The sequence below is a fragment of the Cherax quadricarinatus genome, chromosome 66 (assembly GCF_038502225.1).
Source record: "Cherax quadricarinatus isolate ZL_2023a chromosome 66, ASM3850222v1, whole genome shotgun sequence".
Taxonomy (NCBI): Eukaryota; Metazoa; Arthropoda; class Malacostraca; order Decapoda; family Parastacidae; genus Cherax; species Cherax quadricarinatus.
Window position 1 is genome coordinate 14,468,179 of NC_091357.1, and position 24,026 is coordinate 14,492,204.

Consider the following 24,026-nt stretch of genomic DNA (forward strand, 5'->3'; position numbering starts at 1 on the left):
ATTATTATTATTATTATTATTATTATTATTATTATTATTATTATTATTATTATTATTATTATTATTACGATTATCATGGAGCGCTAAACCCGTAGGATTATACAGCGCCTGTTCTACTACTCTCTTTACCTTCCCTTCTTGCTGATGGACCCTCCTTTAATCCTGACTCTCTCATTGACTTCTTGACAACGACTGATTTACTCCACAAACTCTGATGATACTTTTCGCACTCCCCTCAGCCCTTTCTAGTTCAGTCTCTTGCTGCCCTTTACCCTTTCACCATCCACTACACCGCTGTTATCCGTAACCTATTACTCATCCATCTCCCTTTTGCCACCTGATGCCCTTGCTTCCTTCCTGCCCTGCAGCGCTGTATAGTCCTTGTGGCTTAGCGCTTCTTTTTTGATTATAATAATAATAATATACAGCGCCTGGGGTGGATGGAAGGTATTCAGGCTCAGTTCAGGGAACCGGAGCACAGATCCAGTTCCCTAGATCAAGAGCCCCTCACCAGCCTGAAGGAACCTCCCTTGAGGGGCATGCAAGAGCAAAGGACCGGGGGAGACATGATAATGATATACAAGATACTCTGAAAACTTACAGGCACAGACTGTAAGAAATCAGAGGCATAAGTGTGAGAGGGCATAAGTAGAAGCTAAAAACGCAGGTGAGTCATAGGAAAGTTAGAAAATAGGTTTTATCCTAGTAAACAAGTGCAGTAAGTTGGACAAGGAGACGGTGGAGGCAAACGCCATGTATAGTTTCAAGAGTAGGTATGAAAAAGCCCGAAAACGAAGGGACCAGTAAGTACATGGTAATTTTGAAGCCTAGAAGCGGGGCCGGGAGCTGAGTGTCGACTCCCTCAAATACAAGTGGGTGAGTACAGGAGTTTGAAGGTGGCGGGCGCGGTAAAAAACATCGTCTGCTGCGCAGTGTTGGTTGAGTGTTGGAGGCGGCGACGCAGACGGCATTATGGGTAATCAGCTGCCATCTTCCAACACAGTTGTGGACGGGCTTTATTTCAGTTAAGATGCGCGTACCTTGTGTCGTGATGATCACTTAGGGAGCCTCTATTACGCTACGTGAGGCGTGTTTGAGGTCTCCCCGGTGCTACCTGTGTCGTAATATTGTGCGCAACCTTGAAACATGCAAATATTAATGATGTGCTTACCTGGAGGCGATTATGAGTGATCTGGGAGCCTCGGGTTGTGATGTGTTATGTTAAGACGTTGTGGGTTGTTGCTCTAGCTGCAGGGAGGGAGGAGAGGAGTGTGGAGGTGAACTGGTGTCACCCTCCACCAACACCACCTCCAACACCTCCACCAACACCACCACTACACACATGCACCTCACCAGCTGAGCTAGCCAGGTAACAATCCTCAAAACCCGTCCAACCTATCTTTTCCCACTACGGTACTTCCACAATGTTTTTTACAGTGTCAGCTTGTCTGTCATATACGTATAAATTAATGTTAAGCAGGTACACGCCATCACACAGCCTTGTCAACCCCAAGACACCTCTAACACACGTCATCTATGTTACTGTAGTTGTCATTTAACATTATCAATTCAGTTTTCATGCAGCACCTCGACATAAATTTTTGTCCGTCTTACTGTTTTAGCAATGTATGTAAATCCGTTTAATATATTGTAGGAACCCAATGTAAATGTCACCTTGTTTTTTTTTTGGTTATCATAAGGTAATTTACACTGGTAATTGTACTTGTGTACCTGTGCCTAAATAAACTTGCTTAATCTTATGATAAATCGACCATAAAGGAAACCCTTATTTAATAATACCTCTAATTACCTATTGGTATAATATAATTTTTCAGTTATAAAAAAATAACAATTCCACTTCATTATTTTTTAACATGTTTTCTGATATGAAAATTTTAAAATAATTTTGGATAACTAAAAATATTAGGACCACCCCATGTTATTGTAATGTAAAATATTTTTATATAAAAGGTTTAACTTGTTGTCTGCAGGGAATTACTTTTCTTAAAAGATCTATTTGAATATTATGAGGCTACTCCATAAAACTTTAAATATGATATAAAATAATAGATTTCATTAAGAAGTAATGTAAAATACATGTCACAATGACAGTGAATCATAGACGAGTTTTAAACTAATTTTTAATGCTGTTACACTACTACACAAAATTTAAGGAAAGTTTTTACACAAGCTTTTCTGCTTAACAAAATAAATTAGTGTATCTGTTCCACAAATTAAAGTGATAGAGCTTTCAGCTTGAAAGTGTTGGAGGTTGCATCCTAGGGAAGGATTTTAGTTCCCCAATATATAAGCCACACTTTAATCGCCCCTCCTTACCGTAATATGATCCTTTCAGTAATATACAATGTCAAGTAAATCCTGAAACCTTCTGTTGTCTTCCAGTTCTCGCCCTGTTTTTTTTTTTTCCAGCTTTCCTTTCAACTACCATTTATTACTAGATAGACATATACTTTCTTATATCTTGTATTAATTCAAGGAACCCGTACCACTTACCCAGCCAAACTTGACACTTATATTTTCTTATTATGAATGTTATTTTGAATTGTCTGAATAAATTTTAAGTATAGTAAAAGCAGTGCATTCTGTGGGCCCTCAGTTTATTTTACTCTATGAAATAATACTGTATTTTCCTTCTTTTAGGCATAGTTGTTGTGCTGATAATCGTACTAAATGTCTTTATTTCTTATGTCCATGTTGCCAGAATAATTATCAGTTAACTTTTACAGAATCGTACATTTTGTATTGTGATTGAATTGATTAACTCGCGTTGTTAGAACAAAAGCTTTTGTTTTAATTCGTTCTTTTATGAATAAACTTGTATCTTTGTTTTTCATATTAATACCATGTAATAGACCCATAAATATAAAAAATAAAACTTAATTTTAAGTACACTATATCCTAAGTTTTGCCCAAAATGCTATGCATCCTATATGGGTCTTGAGATTGTGTTTTATACCATTTTGAAAAAAAGATTTGTATATGTATTTGTATTTGCATAGCTCTCTTAGGCTGTTCTAGGTTATTAACCCTTTGAGTTTAATAAACCAAAGAAATCTTTGACCTGCAGAATCTAACTAGTTCCTATATACCATGCAGATTTTTACTCATTTTGATTATGGTCTAGGTAAGTAAATTTATTTAGATACAGATACACATAAGAACAATTATCATACATAGTGGAAATTACCTAGGATAATCCCACAAAATGTCAGTGACATTTTAATGAGAACTCAAGTCGCTCATTATGCCAGACAAAATTAATTTATTTCTTAGGTATATAATTTATACAGTATGCAGTGGTAATTTTAGTAAGTATGTAACATTTGTATTTCATTTTAATATGTACAAACATCAATATATGATGACATAAAATGTCCATAAAATGCCAGTGATAGATTGGAACCATGAATTTTTTTATAATTAATTATTGGAAAACTAGGAAGCAAGAGAGGTTTATTCCAATTGAATTTACAAATTAAAGTTTTAAATTTCTACAATGGTTGCATGAGGTATAAGATTAGTTTAGGTTTAATATTTATAAATTATGATTTTTAACATTATCCATGGAGGCAAAGAAAGGAATGTATGAAAGTATAGTGGTACCAACACTCTTATATGGGTGTGAAGCTTGGGTTGCAAATGCTGCAGCGAGGAGGCGGTTGGAGACAGCGGAGATGTCCTGTCTAAGGGCAGTGTGTTGTGTAAATATTATGCAGAGAATTTGGAGTGTGGAAATTAGGAGGTGTGGAGTTACTAAAAGTATTAGTCATAGGACTGAAGAGGGGTTGTTGAGGTGGTTTGGTCATTTAGAGAGAATGGATCAAAGTAGAATGACTTGGAGAGCATATAAATCTGTAGGGGAAGGAAGGTGGGGTAGGGGTTGTCCTCAAAAAGGTTGGAGTGATGGGGTAAAGGAGGTTTTGTGGGTGAGGGGCTTGGACTTCCAGCAAGCATTTGTGAGCGTGTTTGATAGGAGTGAATGGAAATGAATGGTTTTTGGGACCTGACAAGCAGTTGGAGTGTAAGCAGGGTAATATTTAGTGAAGGGATTCAGGGAAACTGGTTATTTTTATATAGCCGGACTTGCGTACTGAAAATGGGAAGTACAGTACAATGCCTGCACTTTAAATGAGGGGTTTGGGATATTGGCAGTTTGGACGGGTATGTTACTATATATATGTACGTATAACTAAATATGCAATAAGATCACAGTAAACAGGTGATTTCAGAATATGCAAAACAACCACTGTGAAAGAATAGAGAAATTCCAAGCGCTTTTGTGACTACTCACATTTTCAATTAATGTTGTTCCTTGATAATGTGAGTAGTCACGAAAGCGCTTGGAATTTCTCTATTCTTTCACAGTGGTTGTTTTGCATAACTAAATATCTTTATATATCTAGAAGTATAAATAATAGAAGTCCTCAGGTTGTTCTTCAATTCTGTATATCCTTGGTTAGGCCTCATTTAGACTATGCTGCTCAGTTCTGGTCACCGTATTACAGAATGGATATAAATGTTCTGGAAAACGTACAGAGGAGGATGACAGAGATGATTCCTTGTATCAGAAATCTTCCGTATGAGGATAGACTGAGGGCCCTGAATCTGCACTCTCTCGAAAGGCTTAGAATTAGGGAGGATATAATCGAGGTGTATAAATGGAAAACGGGAATAAATAAAGGAGATGTAAATAGCGTGCTGAAAATTTCCAGCCAAGGCAGGACTCGCAGCAATGGTTTCAAGTTGGAAAAATTCAGATTCAGGAAAGATATAGGAAAGCACTGGTTTGGTAATAGAGTTGTGGATGAGTGGAACAAACTCCCGAGTACAGTTATCGAGGCTAAAGCGTTGTGTAGTTTTAAAAATAGGTTAGATAAATACATGAGTGGGTGTGAGTTTGACCGGACTAGCTTGTGCTGCTGGGTCTGGTGCTGTGCTCCTTCCTTGAGTGGAGGTGACCAGACTGGGTGGGTCATTGGGCTAATCTGGGGGGATGGAACATGGACCTGCTCTGCATGGGTCAGTAGGCCTGTTGCAGTGTTCCTTCTTTCTTATGTTCTTATGCTTCTAAACTATTGTATCTGGGCACCTCTGCAAAGACAATGATTTTGTGTGAGTGAGGTGAAAGTGTTGAATGATGAAAGTATTTTCTTTTGGGGGATTTTCTTTCTTTTTGAGTCACCCTGCCTCAGTGAGAGCCAGCGGGCTTATTGAAAAAAAAAATATTTACTACAAGTACGTGTACATGGTACATATGCAGGCCTAGCTGACATCAATGACATACTACTATATAGAAAGCCACTTGTTATACTGAGCATTTTGGGCCAGTTAGGTCAGATTTGTCCCAGGATGCAACTCACACCAGTCGACTCATTATTATGATCATAGTTACTATTATTAATTTAGGGAATAGGAGCACAGATCCAATTAGTACCTAGATCAAGAGCCCCTCACCAGCGTCAAGGAACCTTGACGCTGGTGAGGGAGCTTCAGTATGCTGCCAACTGGCGCAGTGCAGTTTACCTTACTGTGGAAGCATATCTCTTGTTTTGCTTGCAATTTGTCTAGTTATTTTGCCAAATTTCTTTTTTTTCTTACCATGGGACCTAAGAAAGCAAGTGCAAAGGACAGTGCTGAGAAGAAAAAGAGGATGATGTCCATGGAATTAAAGCATGAAATCATAGATAAACACGAGTGAAGTGTGAGGTGTGTAGGTTGTTTGCAAGGCAGTACAAGCGTAGTACATACTTATACTATGCTGGTACTGCCTCACAATAAGAGTGTAGCATTAACCCTTAACCCTTTCAGGGTCCGTCCCGTAGATCTACGGCTTTACAGTGAGTGTCCAAACCGTAGATCTACGCCATGAGCTCAGCTCACTCTGATCAACTGTGAGTGGTACATTTGGGCCTAGATATGAGAGAATACATCTATGTGGTATGTGTGCACCACATAAAACAGATCCTGCAGCACACTGTGTATAATGAGAGGAAAAAACTGAAATCATGATTTTTCGATTAAAACAGCAATTTTGCAGTGTTTTTTCGTATGTTTTTTATAGTTGTATTTGCGATTTCTTGGTCTCATTTGATAGAATGGAAGACATATTACAGAAATAGAGATGATTTTGATTGGTTTTAGCACTGGAAATGGCTTGAAACTGAGCTCAAAGTAGCGGAAATGTTAAATTTTTGCCGATATTCAAGAGTAAACAAACGACCTCACACATCTAATACACGTCAGCTGGTGGGTCTAATATACATTCACAAATATGGTGATGATATTTATACAATTATTACAGTATTGCATAACAGTAAATCTTCTATTTTTTGGTGTGAATAAAAATTCATTATGTGAATAAAAAATCAAAATGGAATTTATTTGTAAAGCCTCAAAACATAACTAATGAACAGAGGAAATGTTAGTTTAGTGCCAGGAATGCCTACATTGTTTATTCTGGACCCTATTTTGAAATTGGAATATTTTGAACTTTGTGTTAAATTGGCCAAATTAACAATTTCCGATCACTTTATTTTGTAGTTGAAACAGTTGACTTGGCGATTTCTTGTGCTCAATCGATAGAATAGAAGTAATACTAGTGAAATAGCTAAGAATTTGGTTGATTGGAATAATGTAATTGGCCTAAAATGGGAGTCAAAGTCGGCAAAATCACCGATTCGTAAATATCGCTGACACATCAAAATTCGTGAGAGCATAATTTCGTCAATTTTCCACCAAATTTCGTACTTTTTGTTTTATTACCTTCACAAAAAGATTCTCTACGATTTCATAAGAAAAAATAACAAATTTTTTTTTTGAAAATTCTTGGACACTGGTGCGTGACTCCAGATTTGGGCCTTGGACCCTGAAAGGGCTAAACTGTCCAAACGTCGATCTACGTTCGCTCGCGTAGCTCTCCGAACGTATATCTACGTTTTTTTTTACATAAAGCATGTAAAATCGAATGTAGATCTATGTTCGGAACGCTATACGTTTGGACAGTTAAAGGGTCAAAAGTGTAGCAGTTAAGTTCAGCGATAAAGTGTGGTATTAACCCTTTCAGGGTTTCCGACGTACTAGTACGGCTTATGTACCAGGGTTATTGACATACTAATAAGCGTAAATTCTAGCGCCTTCAAATCTAGCAAAAGCTGGTAAGCCTACATATGAAAGAATGGGTCTATGTGGTCAGTGTGCACAGTACAAAAAAAATCCTGCAGCACACAGTGCATAATGAGAAAAAAAAACTTTGACCGTGTTTTTGGTTTAAAACAGCGACTTTGCACTGTATTTTCTTATGGTACAGTGGACCCCCGCATAACGATCACCTCCGAATGCGACCAATTATGTAAGTGTATTTATGTAAGTGCGTTTGTACGTGTATGTTTGGGGGTCTGAAATGGACTAATCTACTTCACAATATTCCTTATGGGAACAAATTCGGTCAGTACTGGCACCTGAACATACTTCTGGATTGAAAAAATATCGTTAACCGGGGGTCCACTGTATTTATGGTTGTATTCTAGTTTTCCTTGTCTCATTTTATAGAATGGAAGACATATTACAGAAATTGAGAAGACGTATCATTCACTCACCCGCTACGAGAAACGCCAAATAACCTCGTTCACATTGGTGGGAAGCGGTGGTCACAGCAAGTGTGTTTGCCCCGAGAGAGGAAGGAAATATGATGAAGTCATCTTCACTTCATCACCCTACTATACAAGACATCCGTCTCTCAACGAGTTATCCTGACGTCGTGTCTGCACGTTTCAGCATCCAGACACAGGTACAAGCAGGATCTAGCCGAAATTTGCTGAATTTCGAGGATTGTAAGTGACCTCACACTAGAGCGTCCCACGCTGTTTCTCAAGTCACGTGTTCAGCGTCACTTGTATGTTCTGCTGTTGTTGTTCAGCTCAGCACAGGTATTTCAGCAAGCCAGAGGTGAGTTTTGTGGTGACTTGTGCGTCCAGTGTGCGTGTCTCCCTGTGTTTGTGGGAGAGGAGGAGGAAGTGTCCGTTCCTCGCCTCACTCGCACCTCACCCGCCTACCACCACATTTCACCACTATGTACTCGCTCCCTCTGCTGTGTTTTCTGCTGTTTTCCATGTGAATTCATTGCCAGAGCTGTGTATCCGAGTGCCCGAGGCCACTCGAAGCTACGTGGATCAGCATGCCACGTAGATCACAATGCCACATGGATCCCGATGCAACGTGGGGTGTGGACGACACCACGTGGATCTATAAGCCACATGAGTTACCGAGCCAGACGTCCCAGGCCACATGCTGTGATCTACTGCCCGACTTCATGACGTCATGATGTCTGCCTGACGTCACCTCGAGATGTCTGCTGACATCACAGTGCTGCTGACATCACACCTGACATATCATGATGTCACATCAAGTGTTTCAGTAATTATGTCAGTATTGTCGAGAAGATTGAAAGAAGATATATGTCGTGTTAATTAATTCCTCTCACTCGGTGTTCTCACATGTTAGTGTATGGCATAGTGTCAATTTTGTGCACAGAAAAGCATCATTTGCTAGTTTAAGCCATGTTGTACTGCGGGTGTGTGTAAAGTTTTCCATGTGTTCAGTGTGGGCTTGAGCCCAGACCCCAGAGTATCACCACTGTGTTACTTGTCACCCCGTGTGACCAGCTCATTTGACATCTGATACTAGTCAACCCTGAGCATATGAGCCCCTTGTACAGAAAGCTCTTATGCTCGTCGCTCATAGATGTTCTGCAGAATCGTACCTGCTACGATTCCCATCGAGATTTGTTTCACTTCACTTCCAGACCTTCAGAGCGCAGTTATATGTAGGGAAACAAGTCTGGGGACGCTTAGACTAACCTCTGCTATAACTCCAACTGCCAAGAGAATGACACTGGTCAAGCCGCAGTTTAAGCCCCTGTCGGCAGGCGCTGTGTCAGCCTCGTGTCATAGTTTCAGTGAGCTCCTGCACAAACATGTCACTTTGACTGCTAGCTCGCTCACTGCAGTCTGGTGTATGTTACGACTCCCTGATGTTTCGCCCAGTCATCTCTGCCATGACTTACTAAACGCTCGCCGGCAGTGACAGCCCCAGCGACAGTACCAGTCGAGAAGTGTCCTCCTGAGTCGCTTGCCAGAAGTCCTGCCTAGTTGCCGAGTTTTAACGACGCCTCACTCGGGGGCACCAGCATGTCGTGCCCCAGGTTGAGTGAAACCTGCAGTGGCTCCTACGATGACTGCTTCACCGTTCTAGAGGAGGCCGTACCCCATTATGTCACAGCTCAGCCGCAGCGATGTCTCCTGTGTTGCAGTATCTGTCCAGACGCAGGAAGGCGTGCAGTGATGCCCTTCGACACTAACTGCCTATGATCACGATGTTTAGCACACCCCACATGTTTTTTTCTTCCCTCCCTGTAGGAAGTTTTTTTCCATGTCCATATATATATATATATATGTGTTTTTTATTTTGTGTTCTGTGCCCTGTTCCTGCGAGAGAGAGACCGAGTTTTTTGTACCACCAATATTGTCGTGTTGGGACGACGCGAGGTAGGTGGCCAAGCAAATGTAGACAGCCTGTACTCTGCACAGACAGCCTATGCTGTCTGCCAGCTTAGTTCATGTTTTGCGGCACTCAGGTTCTGCCCTCTCTAGGCCTGCCCAGGTCAGTGGGATGCCGGTCCCACTCGCTCTCACTCTCTCAGTGGCCTAGACTCGGTCAACAGCCTCACTCCTCTCTCCTTCGTGGGCATGGCCCTCCCGGGCCATGGGCACAAACACACAAGCCTGTGTACCCACCACGACTTTGCAAATAAAGTAAGAAGCCTCCGAAGACATTTATAAATGAACCCCGCTTACTCAGCTTACCAAGTTTCATATTGTTTCATTTTGAATGGTTTCACAATGAAAAGTACAGTGGACCCCTGTCTTATGAACACATCGTGTTACGTTAAATCCGCCATACAAAGCATTGGAACGCAAAAATTTTGCCTCGCCACACAAAAAACTCGCCTTACGTGATTCGTCCGGGACGCGTCCCACGTGTGGCCTCAGCGCCAGTGTTTACAAGCCAGTCAGTGTGGTCGCATCTACGCATACATTCGGTACATTTCACATTATCCCAGTGTTTTTAGTGCTTGTAACTGCGAAATAAGTCACCATGGACCTCAAGAAAGCTTCTAGTTCCATCCCTGTGGTAAAAAGGGCAAGAATTAGTATGGAATTGAAAAAAGAGATTAAGGAAATGTGTACAAAGTGGGTTGAACTGCAAACGTTTATGGATGAAAATCGCCCTGACACAGCTACTGCAAGCCGTGTTGGCAACCTGTACAATGACAATGTTATGGCCCATTTTAGGAAAGTCTTAAAGGAACAGGAGGTACAGAGCTCTATGGACAGATCTGTTGTGCGACAGAGGTCCAGTGACTCTCAAGCTGGTCCTAGTGGCATCAGAAGAAGGGAAGTAACTCCGGAAAAGGACTTGCTACCTTAAGTCCTAATGGAAGGGGATTCCCCTTCTAAACAATAACTTCCACACTCTCCCCTCCTCCCATCCCATCAATCATCACCAGATCTTCAATAAAGGTAAGTGTCATGTATTCTATTCTTAGTAGAGTAGTAATTGTGCATGTCTTCTGAGGTTTGTGTGTATTAAAATTAATATTTCATGTGGTAAAAAAAAAAATTTTTTTTTCATTGGGGTGTCGGAACGGATTAATTTAATTTCTATTATTTCTTATGGGGAAAATTAATTCGCATAACGATAATTCCGGCTTACGATGAGCTCTCAGGAACGGATTAATATCGTAAGGCGGGGGTCCACTGTACCTGAAATTGAGCTCAAAGTAGCAGAGATGTTCGATTTTTTTGCCAAAGTTCAAAAGTAAACAAATCTTGCCTCACGTCCAATATACATCAACTGGCGAGTCAGATATTCTTTCACAAGTGCACTGATATTATTTATACCATTTCTACACTAATGCAGTAGTCTGCATAACAGTAAATCTTTTCTTTTTTGTGAGAATAAAAATTCAAAGTGGAAAGCAAAAGAAATGTAAGAGAGGCCTGGGGGACGTGACTAATGAACAGAAGAAATGTTATTTTAGTGCCAGGGATGTGTCTTGTTTATTCTGGACCCTATTTGGAAATTGATGTCTTTGGAAATTTGTGTGAAATTGGCAAAATTGCTAATTTCGGACCATTTTATTGGATAGTTGAAATCAGTAAATGGGTGGTTGGAATTCTAGCAAAATAGTTATGACTTTTGTCGATTAGTACACTGGAATTGGCCGAAAATTGGGCACAAAGTGGGCAAAATTGCCGATGTGTAAACATCGAGACCGCTAACTTCGCGAGAACATAATTCTGTAAGTTTTTCATCAAATTTCATGCTTTTGGTGTCATGATCAGGAAAAGATTCTATATCTTTTTTTTTTTTTTTTTTTTTTTTTTTTTTTTTTTTTTTTTTTTTTTTTCCAGAAAAATTTTTCGACCCTGAGAAGTTTAGTAGAGGGCCTCTCGACCCTGAAAGGGTTATTAAGAGTGTAGCAAGTAGCCTGTCTTTCACCTCCACCTCTGCCAGCGTACATACACTTTATAAAACCAGATTATTTCTTTACATTCTCTATTATGTTTTATTGTTTTTATGCAATATTTCTTATTTATAAATATACATTGTTTCACTGTTTTCCTTATGAAATTAGTGATCTAGTGCAGTTAGCCTCTTAAACACTCCATTTTCAGAAGGGGAAGAATGGGAAGATATGGTCAGTGTGGCAGCGGCAATGGCTGCCACCACTCATCACATAATGACGTATTTTATTCATTTTAGAGTATATGTACCATGTTTCTATGTTATTTATATTGTTTATGTCATATTAGATCAGTTGTGATAGATAAATAAGCTGTAGAGTTGATATTAGTGTTACATTGAAGTATTTAGCCCTGCCTCCTGAGAGCAGAAATTCTGCTGCAACGGATTAATGGCATTTCATTTAATTTAAATGAGGAAAATTGATTTGATATATGAGCAAATTGAGTTACAAGCTAGGTCATGTATATTGCTCAGTGCTGACGGCCCCATTCAGGGCAGGAGAAATATTGGAGCTGGAACAAATACAGAGATCGTTTACGGCTCACATTGAGCCAGTAAAGCACCTAAACTACTGGGAACACCTGTAAGTCTTGAACATGTACTCATTGGAGCGGAGGAGAGAGAGGTACATGATAATATATACTACCTGGAAGGTACTCGAGGGCTTGGTCCCAAATCTGCACAGTGCCATAACAACATACTGGAGTGAGACATATGGGAGGAAGTGTAAAATAAACCCAGTGAGGAGCAGGGGTGCGGTGGGGACAATAAAGGAACACTGTATCAACATCCAGGGTCCCAGACTTTTCAACATCTTACCAGAAGATATCAAACACTGCTGGAACAAGTGTTCGCCTTCAAGAGGAAACTAGACAAGTATCTTCACCAGGTGCCAGATCAACCAGGCTGTGATGGATATGTGGGGCAGCTGGCCTCCAGCAGCAACAGCCTGGTTGACCAAGCGAGCACCAGATGAGCCTAGCCCATGGCCAGGCTCAGAGAGTAGATATACTCTCGAAATTCTTCAAAGGTATATCAAAGGTATGGAATGGATTAAACTCTTAAGTTGAGGTTCCACTGTATTTCAGTATGAATGTTGGTCAGGGAGCCCGCCGTAAGTCTGAGGTGTCGTTAGACGAGTATAAATTGCTAAGCGAGGAGAGACTGTATAAGGTGCAGGGTGATTTTACGAAACTTTTTTCTGTGGGGGGGGGGAAGCACACCTTGTATGCCAGAAAATACTGTACTGTATTAATAGTTGAATGATATTTTACTACTGTACTGCCAAAAGATATATAAAGTTATTTTATTTTCAGACACGTGATGGTGCAGATGGGGCGAGTGCAGCATGTCCCAGGCACCGGCAGCACCAGCAGAGAGTGGTGGTGGTAAGCTGCAGCCGCCACACAATGTGGTGGTATATGTGGCAGGCGAGGGGGGCGGTCAGGCTGGGCCGGGAGGGGCACCTGGACCACAGCGTCCCATGATCACGCCTCATCCGGTCAAGCCCACTAACCCCCACATGTTGAATGGCTTTAGAGTCTCTAACCCATTACTCCACCAACAACAACAGCAGCAGCAGCAACAGCAACCTTGTTACAGTATGCAGATGAATGACAGCCTTCAGCAGCAGCAGCAGCAGCAACAGCAGCAGCAACAGTTCCTTATGAATAAAATGAATGGGTTAGATGGAGCTAATAATTGTTTTCCAACAAGTCAGGCATCTCAGCAGCTGCAATACTTACCAGGTGGTAACTATGTTACCACTGTCACTGTGCATGCCTCTGAACAGTCACAGCAAATGCAGCAGCAGCAGCAGCAGCAGCACACAAGAGCATTAAATCAACAGCAGCAACAGATACAGCAACAGCAACCACAGCAGCACCATCAACAGCAACCACACCTACAGAATCAAGTCAGTGTAATGGGTACCATGAATGGATATGTACAAAATGGTGTGATGATGCAAGTTAATAATGCAAATATGGGCAACAATCCTGCTATGATTGGTAACACTCAGATGATGAATAATCAGATAATGACCAACAACTGTAACAACACAACGATGATGAATAATATGGTGGTTGCTCGTCCAAGAACTATCTCACGGTGTGACTCGGTGAGATCAGAAACGGCAGAGTCTAGTTGTAGTAGTTTAAGCTCAGATAGTCAGGCAGAGCATAGTCAGCAGCAGCAACAGCAGCAGCAGCAGCAGCATCATCATCAGCAACAACAAACAAATAGTCTGCTCAGTAATAGTCAGCAATATCAAGTTAACCTAATGAACAATCCACAGTATATGAATAACCACATGCAAGCAATGAATCCAAACAGTTACAATTGTTACCCAAACTATACTGCCTGTCAGTCAAATGGCGGAAATAATCCAAATGGGGTGAATCAAGCTGGCGTGTACAACAATCAAAACATTGTACAGGCCTTCCATCAAGTGAACACAGTACAGCATGTGCAGATGCAAGGTGGACAGTTACAAATAATGCAACAGCAATACCAATATGTGCAAGGTCAGAATATGAATGTGATGCAACAAGGATCTGGAATGAGTGTAAACAATATGCAAAGGCCGAGCATGATGCAAACTGGGGGGATGGTTCAGGGACAGGGGACGAATGCAGTGCATGGGCAGGTCCTGCCAGGTCAAAACACTTGTACTCACAATGTCAACGTGATGCCAGGCCAGGGTATGAACATGGTCGCTGCACAATCTGGGGTTAACACTATGCAAGCTCACAACATGAATATGATGCAGGGGCAGCCTATGAATATTGCCCAGCAGCAAGGTGGAAATGTGAATGTGATGAGTGGTCAATATCACACCGGGCATGGGCAAGGTGTGATGGGTCAAAGTAACCTAGTGATGGGAGGGCAAAATAGTGGCCACTGTGGCAATGTCATGGGGGTACAAAGTCATCATCCACAACAACAGCAACAGCAGCAACATATGATGGCTGGTGCTATGATTCCTGAGCATCAGCAGCAAGCAGTTATGATGAACAATGCCATGCAAGGTAACATGACCATGGTGCCTGTAGGAACAAAAATGGCTAGTGCCAACATGAATCATGCCAATATGATGGGATGCTCAGGTGGTACTGTGGGTGTTGTAAATGCCATGTGTAGTAATTTGCCTACATGCACTCCTACAGTGCACACAGCTGCAGAAAACAAGAACTTCATGCCACTCGTTGTACCCTTTGGCTGGAGAAGGGTGATCACTAATGGACAAGTTGTCTACGTCAGGTAAGTGCTGTACATTTTCCCTAGTTTTGCTTAGTGTATGTTGTTTAGAATATGAAAAGCCTTGAGTGAAGTTTTCCCTATTGAAATTTTTCAAATGTTAACAGCTCATTATATACTGCATGCAAACTTGTGCCTACCCTATCAGGTTACTTTGCCATCAGTTTACATTAGTTAAAAATGCAAAATATTTTACAAGCTGGCAAATTTAATTCTGTACAGTTGAATACCAAAACTTTAAAGCCTGGATCCTCAAAGAATTGTAAAACTTTGTTTTGGTACCTGGAAAATTCTATCAGTTTGAGGAATTCAGGTGCTCCGTACTCAGTTTGACAAGGAATCTGGTCGTCAATCTGTCAAGAGTCTTGGAAGGGTGTGTCAGAATTAAGGGGTGGTGAGAAACGAGAGCAGCTTGAAGACATCTTGCTTTAAGCCCACCTCCACTACCAGCTGGTGTCCAGTTGATAACGCCCTCAGTTCTCATACTGGAGGTGGGGGGGGGGGGGGTTGATCCCCAGCACGGGTGGAACTGAGCATGTTTTCTTAAACCTGTTGCTCCTGTTCACCCGACAGTACAATACGTACGTAGTTGCCCTGGGTGTTAGCTGACTGTTGTGAGTCGCATCCCAGAGGTGGTTGTATACATACCTTGTATAGGGCTGGGCTTTGAAATGAGCTGAACTAGGATAACAACTCTTGGCCTGTACGTTCATTTATTAAAAAAATTGTTGCTACATTCTTCCATTTTTAAAGACTTGATGCAAATTCAGTAAGTTAATACCTTCCACTCAGGCTTTTTTTATTTGGTTGTATTTCACTTGTATAACCGATTCCGAGTATAATTCTGGAACTATTTATAGCCAGTCAACTCTGTATATGCTAGCTAGTATTAACCCTTTGACTGTCGCGGCCGTATATATACGTCTTACGAGGTATCGTGTTTGACGTATATATAATCATAAATTCTAGCGGCTTCAAATCAAGCAGGAGAAAGCTGGTAGGCCCACATGTGAGAGAATGGGTCTGTGTGGTCAGTGTGCACCATATAAAAAAAATCCTGGCACACGCAGTGCACAATGAGAAAAAAAAAACTCCGACCGTTTTTTTTTTTAATTAAAATTCCGACTTTGTGGTCTATTTTTGTGTAGTATTTATGGTTGTATTCTCGTTTTCTTGGTCTCATTTGATAGAATGGAAAACATGTTATAGAAATAGAGGTGATTTTGATTGATTTTACTATAAAAAGAACCTAGAAATGGAGCTCAAAGTAGGGGAAATGTTTGATTTTTGCCAATGTTCAAAAGTAAACAAATGATGCCATTGTCCAATAAATGTCCAACTAGCCATTCTAATATGCAGTCATGAATGGGTTGATGTTATTTATACAATTATTACAATATTGCAGTAGTCTGCATAATAGTAAGTCTTCTATTTTTTGTTTGAATAAAAATTCAAAATAGAAAGCAAGAGTAATATCAGAGGGGCCTGGAGACATGACTGATGAACAAAGAAAATGTTATTTTAGAGCCAGGAATGTCTGCATTGTTCATTCTGGGCCTTATTTTGAAATTGTCATATTTTTTAGTTTTCGTGAAATTGGCCAAATTGCAAATTTCTGACCACATTATTAGATAGTTGAAATCGGTAAATGGGCAGTTTCTTGTACTCAATCGATAGAAAAAATGGAGTTCTAAAGAAATAACTATGAGTTTGGGCGACTGGAACAATGGAATTAGCCAAAAATAGGGCTCAAAGTGGGCGAAATCGCCGATTTGTAAACAGCGCCGAGATCGCTAACTTCGCGAGAGCATAATTCTGTCAGTTTTCCATCAAATTTCGTTTTTTTTTTTTTTGGTGTCATTACAATCGGGAAAAGATTCTCTATCATTTCATAAGAAAAAATATTTTTTTTTTTTTTAAATTTTGCGACACCAGGAGACACCTCAGGATTGGGGGTTGCGACAGTCAAAGGGTTAACGCACATAACTACTGTACTAGCAAGAGGGATAAAATGGTAAAGTAGGTATGTATGTAGGTACTTGATAAAGTCGAGTATCTTTGAATAACTCTAATATTTAAGATATATTAAAAAAAAGATTTTTTTGCCTCTCATGTGATAGCACTTGGTAAGGTACTATTAGTGAATTATCATATACTAGTAAATGTTAAAATTATTCCATATGACCTTGGCAAATTCTGTCATACTTTTAAAGGATTTAAATTCAGCAAAGCCTTGATTAGTATAAATAATGAATCCCACTCCAATGAAAATACAGTCTGCAGTACCCATGTCCAGGCTTCGAGAGCAGTAAGACTCTCGAAACTCGTCAGAGGTAAGGGATACATGTAATTAAATATTTTAATATATTACCAAAGGATAAAAAAAATGTATTTCTTATTAAAGTATATTATAATCTGAACAATGAAAACATTATTACATTTTATTGTTTATCTAAATTGAGGTCTCTATCAGTCATTTGAGTGTGTGATTCAAGCAAGTCATGTACATTTGTAGTCTAGTTCATGGAAACCAAGCTGCCTTCCGATGTCTGTTATTTCTTCAACAACAGCTTGCACTTGAGAAGGGAAGCAACAGTTTATCAAAATTTAAAATATAATTTAGCTGTGGCATGTCTTGACACGACAATATGCAGAGCTGTACTGACAACTGGGTAAGCAGGGTGGGCAGCAAACTCATACAAACTGAATTTTGACTCTCATTAAGTCTGGTATCATTAAGGTCTAGTATCATTTTATAATTTGTACTAAATTGAATTTCGTACTACAGTATTCAAATTCTAACTGAGACTTTGTGGCTTTGCCATATTTAATGTCAATATTCCACCCCAAAAACCTTAACCAAACACATATGATGTACATTGTTTTCACAAGAAAATGAGAATGGGTATTGGTAAGTAATTTTTTTTTATATATTTGTATCCTATTTTGTCACACAATTTAGATTTTTAGGGTCAGTTAAATTAGATGCACCCTAATTTCAGAACACCTCTGGCTAAGATTGATTCAAACTTTTGTATTGGAATGTACTGTAATGTGAATAATGTCTTTAAAATTTGAAAATGCAGGTCTATCATTTGTGTTAATCACAGCCTCTCCTCACTTATTAACAACAGAGTTCTGTTCCTAAGACCACATTGGTAAACAAATTCGTCGCTAAGTGAGGAGCATATTATAATGGTAGTGGTTTGTGTCAACCATCTTTGATATTGTTTTAATGTCACCTTTGCACCATTTATAACATTTCTGGCATATTTGTAAGTGTTTATACCGCCGTGTACTGTATGTTAATAAAACAGAATAGAGGAAATCATCTATAATATACATTATTTAGGTATGCATACTGGTCAGAGAGCCTGTCATAAGTCAGTCGTTGGTAAATGAGTATGTCGCTAAGTGAGGAGAGGCTGTTTTTTACTCTGTAATCATTTACATTCAGTTACAGGTATATAGTATTTACATTGTCTCATACCATTTAAGAAAAACTTAGTAATTAAAATTTTTTAGAAAAATGCTTTATGTGAGGTAGCTTTAGAACAAGGACATGGATATGTGGGTCTCAATTTTTTTTTCTGTCTCCTTGGAGGTAGCTTGGAAATGCATATTATCATGATGACTTTGAAACTTGAACTATTACTTGGCATAAAGTTGTGTATCCTCTCATTTGTCACTTTGGGAAATAATTTTGCTTCATATTTGGTGTACACATGCTTTGGAATTATAGTGGATGTACCTGTTATTTTATATAGCCGGACTTGAATCCTGGAAATGGGCAGTACAATGCCTGCACTTTAAAGGAGGGGTTTAGGATATTGGCAGTTTGGAGGGATATGTTGTGTATCTTTATACGTATATGCTTCTAAACTGTTGTATTCTGAGCACCTCTGCAAAAACAGTGATTGTGTGTAAGTTAGGTGAAAGTGTTGAATGATGAAAGTATTTTCTTTTTGGGGATTTTCTTTGTTTTTGGGTCACCCTGCCTCGGTGGGAGAAGGCCAACTTTAAAAAAAAAAAAAAAAAAAAAAAAAGTACAGTATACTGTGTTTTATTGATTTATGGGTCTGTAGCCTCTAGGGACAGTGTATGTACCTCATGTTTTTATAATGGGAGTGTGGAGGTATTTTCAGTTTTCTGTATTGAATATTTGAATTTATTGTAGGTTTTGATGTTAGAATGAAATTTTATTATTATTGTGTGATCTGTACAAAGTAGTCAGTCATACATTCAAATTGATTATATTTTGAATTTGATCTTATTATACTTCAGATATAATTTGATACATTATAAAGCTCAGAAGAAAACCACTTATTATGCAATTGAATTTATAGCAAACTAATCATATGGTTGCCTCTTCTGGTGGAAGAGGCCAGCATCAACACGTTAACGTTCCTCTGAGAATAGCTCCTGATGAAGTGCAGAAGTGTGAAAGATCTTGAGCTGAAGATCCAATCCCTGTGTATGTGTGTGTAACCTTCAAAATCATGAGATAGTGTTAATGTTGATATTTTTAACCCTTTGAGGGTTTCAGACGTACTAGTACGGCTTACGACCCAGGGTTTTTGACGTACTAGTACGCCTAAATTCTAGCGCCCTCAAATCTAGTGGGAGAAAGCTGGTAGGCCTTCATATGAAAGAATGGGTCTATGTGGTCAGTGTGCACAGTCTAAAAAAAATCCTGCAGCACACAGTGCATAATGAGAAAAAAAAACTTTGACAATTTTTTTGGAATAAAACAGCGACTTTGCACTGTATTTTCGTATGGTATTTATTGTTGTATTCTAGTTTTCTTGGTCTCATTTTATAGAATGGAAGACATATTACAGAAATTGAGATGATTTTGACTGGTTTTACAATGAAAGGTACCTTGAAATTGAGCTCAAAGTAGCAGAAATGTTTGATTTTTACTAAATTTCAAAAGTAAACAAATCGTGCCAAGCGTGCAATACACGTCAACTGGCGAGTCTAATATTCTTTTACAAGTGCACCAATAATATTTATACCATTTTTTACACTAATGCAGTAGTCTGCATAACAGTAAATCTTATATTTTTCGTGAGAATAAAAATTCAAAGTGGATAGCAAAAGAATATAAGAGGGGCCTTGAGACGTGACTAATGACCAGAGGAAATGTCATTTTAGTGCCAGGAATGTCTTTCTTGTTTATTCTGGACCCTATTCAGAAATTGGCATCTTTTGAAATTTGTGTGAAATTGGCAAAATTGCTAAATTCTGACCACTGTACTGGATAGTTGAATTTCATAAATGGGTGGTTTCTTGCACCCATTCGATAGAAAAAATGGAGTTCTAGCGAAATATTCATGTGTTTTGTCGACTAGTACAGTGGAATTGGCCGAAAATGGGGCTCAAAGTGGGCAAAATCGCCGATGCGTAAAAATCGCTGAGACCGCTAAATTTGCGAGAGCATAATTCCGTAAGTTTTCCATCAAATTTCAAACTTTTGGTGTCCTTATGATCGGGAAAAGATTCTCTATTTTTTCGTAAGAGAAAATATTTTTTTTTTTAAATTTGGCCGACCCTGAGAACGAGTTTCGGAGAGGGCCTGTCGACCCTCAAAGGGTTAAACACACCTATAATATTAATATTTTAAAGTATCGGCTGTTTTGCACCGATAAAAATGGCTTTCACCATAAAAATGGATTTTACCCACTGATACCGATACTTTGGCACATGGACGAATTCTCTCAATAAAATTTCATAAACTGCACATTGCCTTATTAACAGTGTTCATGAAGGAACAATAGATTTAAATATAATTTTTTAATGATTGGTAATATCAGAAGATTAATGAAGACTACATTTATGAAAGTAACATGAGCTATAGGCTATGATAGTGAACACCAGTGGATTGCTAACATTATGTTCATGGAAGTAACAATAGATTGTGGCTATTGCTGGGTTTAGTGCTTGGTCTGATTATATAGTTATAGGCTATTACATATTTTTGCCTGTGTTATGCCAAGGCATTCCACAATCAGATTTTCAATGACAGATTTGTATGTAGGTTCTAATATGATTGAATAAAGATTCCCATATGCTGCATAAGTGTCTAAATCTTCAACTTGTCGGTTTTTCAAACCATTCATCACACATGATTGCCAGTGCTTAGATTCCCATTGTAAAGTTTTACCACATGTGTGAACCTGAATCTTTTTTATCAATAAAACAGACAAACACCCAGAAAGGTGAAATAGTATCAAGTATTAAGAAGTCATTTAAATGGTTTGTCTAGGGGACAAACATGCCAGAGTACATTTAGCAGATCAGTAGTGCTTTTAGACATTCAGAAAACATTGCTCTTATTCTCAAATACTTATACGTATTTCGTAGTATTTGCTAGTTAGTAAATAATTGAAGGGCCTTTACAATTTGTATACTGTGGGAACATATGGAACACACACTATATATATATATATATATATATATATATATATATATATATATATATATACACACACACACACAGTGGTCCCCCGCTTTTCGTAGTTCCCGGCAATCGTAAAATTCGCCAATCATAGAGGTATTTTCGTATAAACATGGACTCGCTTTTCATAGGTTGACTCGCGAGTCGTAGTTCGTCCGGGACGCGTACCCACGGTGTGAGCCAGGGCGGCAGCCAGTCTGGCATTGTTTACCAATGAGCGAAGGTCCCCTCACGTGCTCCAGCGAAATATTTCATAATATTCCATTTATTTTAGTGCTTGCAAGTACTAAATAAGCTACACTGGCTCCAAAGAAAGCTCCTAGTGCCAAGCCTGTGGTAAAGAAGGTGAGAAATACGATTGAATTTAAGAAAACCATCATTGAACAATATGAAAGTGGTACAAGTGTGGCCGAACTGTCCAGGATGTATAAGAAACCCTACACAACCTTATGTTCCATAGTGGCCAAGAAAAATGAATTAAAGGATGCTGTTGTTGCAAAGGGAGTAACTATGCTGACAAAAATGAGATCACCAGTACTGGAAGAGGTTGAGAAGTTATTATTGGTGTGGATAAATGAGAAACAATTAGCAGGAGATACCCTTATGACTTCGTTTATTTGTGAAAAGGCTAGGCAGTTGCATGAAGATTTGGTAAAGAAATTGCCTGCAAATAGTGGTGAAGTGAGTGAATTTAAGGCCAGCAAAGGCTGGTTTGAGAGATTTAAGAACAGTACTGGCATACACAGTGTGGTAAGGCATGGTGAGGCTGCCAGTTCGGACCACAAGGCGGCTGAAAAATGTGCATGAATTCCAGGAGTACATAGAGGCTGAAGGACTGAAACCTGAACAAGTGTTCAATTGTGACGAAACAGGCCTCTTTTGGAAGAAAATGCCAAAGAGGACCTTCATTACACAAGAGGAAAAGGCAATACCAGGACACAAGCCTATGAAAGACAGGCTGACGCTAATGTTCTGTGCTAATGCTAGTGGGGATTTCAAAGTGAAGCCATTACTAGTGTACCATTCTGAAAATCCCAGAGTGTTCAGGAAAAACAATGTTATGAAGAGTAAATTGTGTGTGTTTTGGATATCTAATAGTAAGGCATGGGTCACGAGGGAAATTTTCGTCGAGTGGTTCAATGAAGTGTTTGGCCCTTGTGTGAAGGAGTATCTCCTGGAAAAGAAATTGGATCTCAAGTGCCTGCTAGTAATGGACAATGCACCTGCTCATCCTCCAAACTTGGATGACCTAATTTTCGGGGAGTTTGGGTTCATCACAGTAAAGTTCTTGCCCCGAATACCACTCCTCTCCTCCAACCCATGGACCAGCAGGTTATTGCAAACTTTAAAAAACTCTACACAAAAGCAATGTTTCACAGGTGCTTGACTGTGACCACAGACACTCACTTGACCCTTAGGGAATTTTGGAGAGAACACTTCAGCATCCTCCACTGCATAACCCTTATAGGTATGGCTTGGGAGGGAGTGACTACCAGGACTTTGAACTCTGCCTGGAGAAAATTGTGGCCAGATTGTGTCGACAAGAGGGATTTTGAAGAATTTGGGACTGACCCTAATGAGCCTATGTCTGTTGTAAAATCAATTGTGGCACTGGGGAGTTCCATGGGGTTGGATGTGAGTTTGGAGGATGTGGAAGAATTGGTGGAAGACCACATTGAAGAGCTCACCACTGAGGAGCTGCAAGAGCAACACATCGCAGCTCAGAATCTTGCTGCAGAGGAGGAGGAGGAAGAGAGATGGAAGAAGGTGCCTTCTTCAGAAATTAAAGAGATTTTTACTATGTGGGGTAAGATGGAAAGCTTTATGGAGAAACATCACCCTAACAAGGTTGTTGCAAGCCAGGTTGGCAACATGTACAGTGACAAAGTCTTGGGCCATTTTAGGGAAGTGTTAAAGAGACGCCAGAAACAGAGCTCTCTCCACAGTTATTTTGTGAGACAGGACTCCAGTGACTCTCAAGGTGGTCCTAGTGGCATTAAGAAACAGAGAAGAGAAGCAACCCCAGAAAAGCAAATGGTACCTGAGGTGTTGATGGAAGGGGATTCCCCTTCCAAACTATAAACAATCCACTCTCTCTCCTCCTCCAGTCTCCCATACACTAAGAAGAATCTCCAATAAAGGTAAGTGTTATGCTGTTAATGTTTCATTCATCATTTCCCATTGTATTGTTTATGTACTACATGCATATTTCATGTTAAAAAATTTTTTGTTTTAATACTTCTGGGTGTCAGGAACGGATTAATTGTATTTACATTATTTCTTATGGGGAAAATTGATTCGTAAATCGTAAATTTCGTTTATAATAACGGCTCCAGGAACGGATTAATTATGAACAACCACTGTGTATATATATATATATATATATATATATATATATATATATATATATATATATACATATATATATATATATATATATATATATATATATATATATATATATAATTTTCTTTTCCAACAAGTCGGCCGTCTCCCACCGAGGCAGGGTGACCCAAAAAAGAAAGAAAATCCCCAAAAAGAAAATACTTTCATCATTCAACACTTTCACCACACTCACACATTATCACTGTTTTTGCAGAGGTGCTCAGAATACAACAGTTTAGAAGCATATACGTATAAAGATACACAACATATCCCTCCAAACTGCCAATATCCCAAACCCCTCCTTTAAAGTGCAGGC

The 24,026-nt window shown here is 39.4% G+C and overlaps 1 protein-coding gene across 2 annotated transcripts in view; it reads left to right on the forward strand.

The window, feature by feature from the left end:
- Positions 1–980: 980 nt before the first annotated feature.
- Positions 981–24,026, forward strand: part of LOC128704108 (uncharacterized) — a 474,983-nt gene continuing 451,937 nt past the window's right edge. For both annotated transcript variants that reach the window (XR_011393856.1, XM_070099111.1), the window contains exons 1-2: positions 981–1,369; positions 12,924–14,868. Coding sequence is in view for 1 of the 2 variants with exons in the window: in XM_070099111.1 (XP_069955212.1) it covers positions 12,956–14,868 (1,913 nt within the window). In the remaining variant the exon portion in view is untranslated. The remainder of the gene's footprint in view (positions 1,370–12,923; positions 14,869–24,026) is intronic.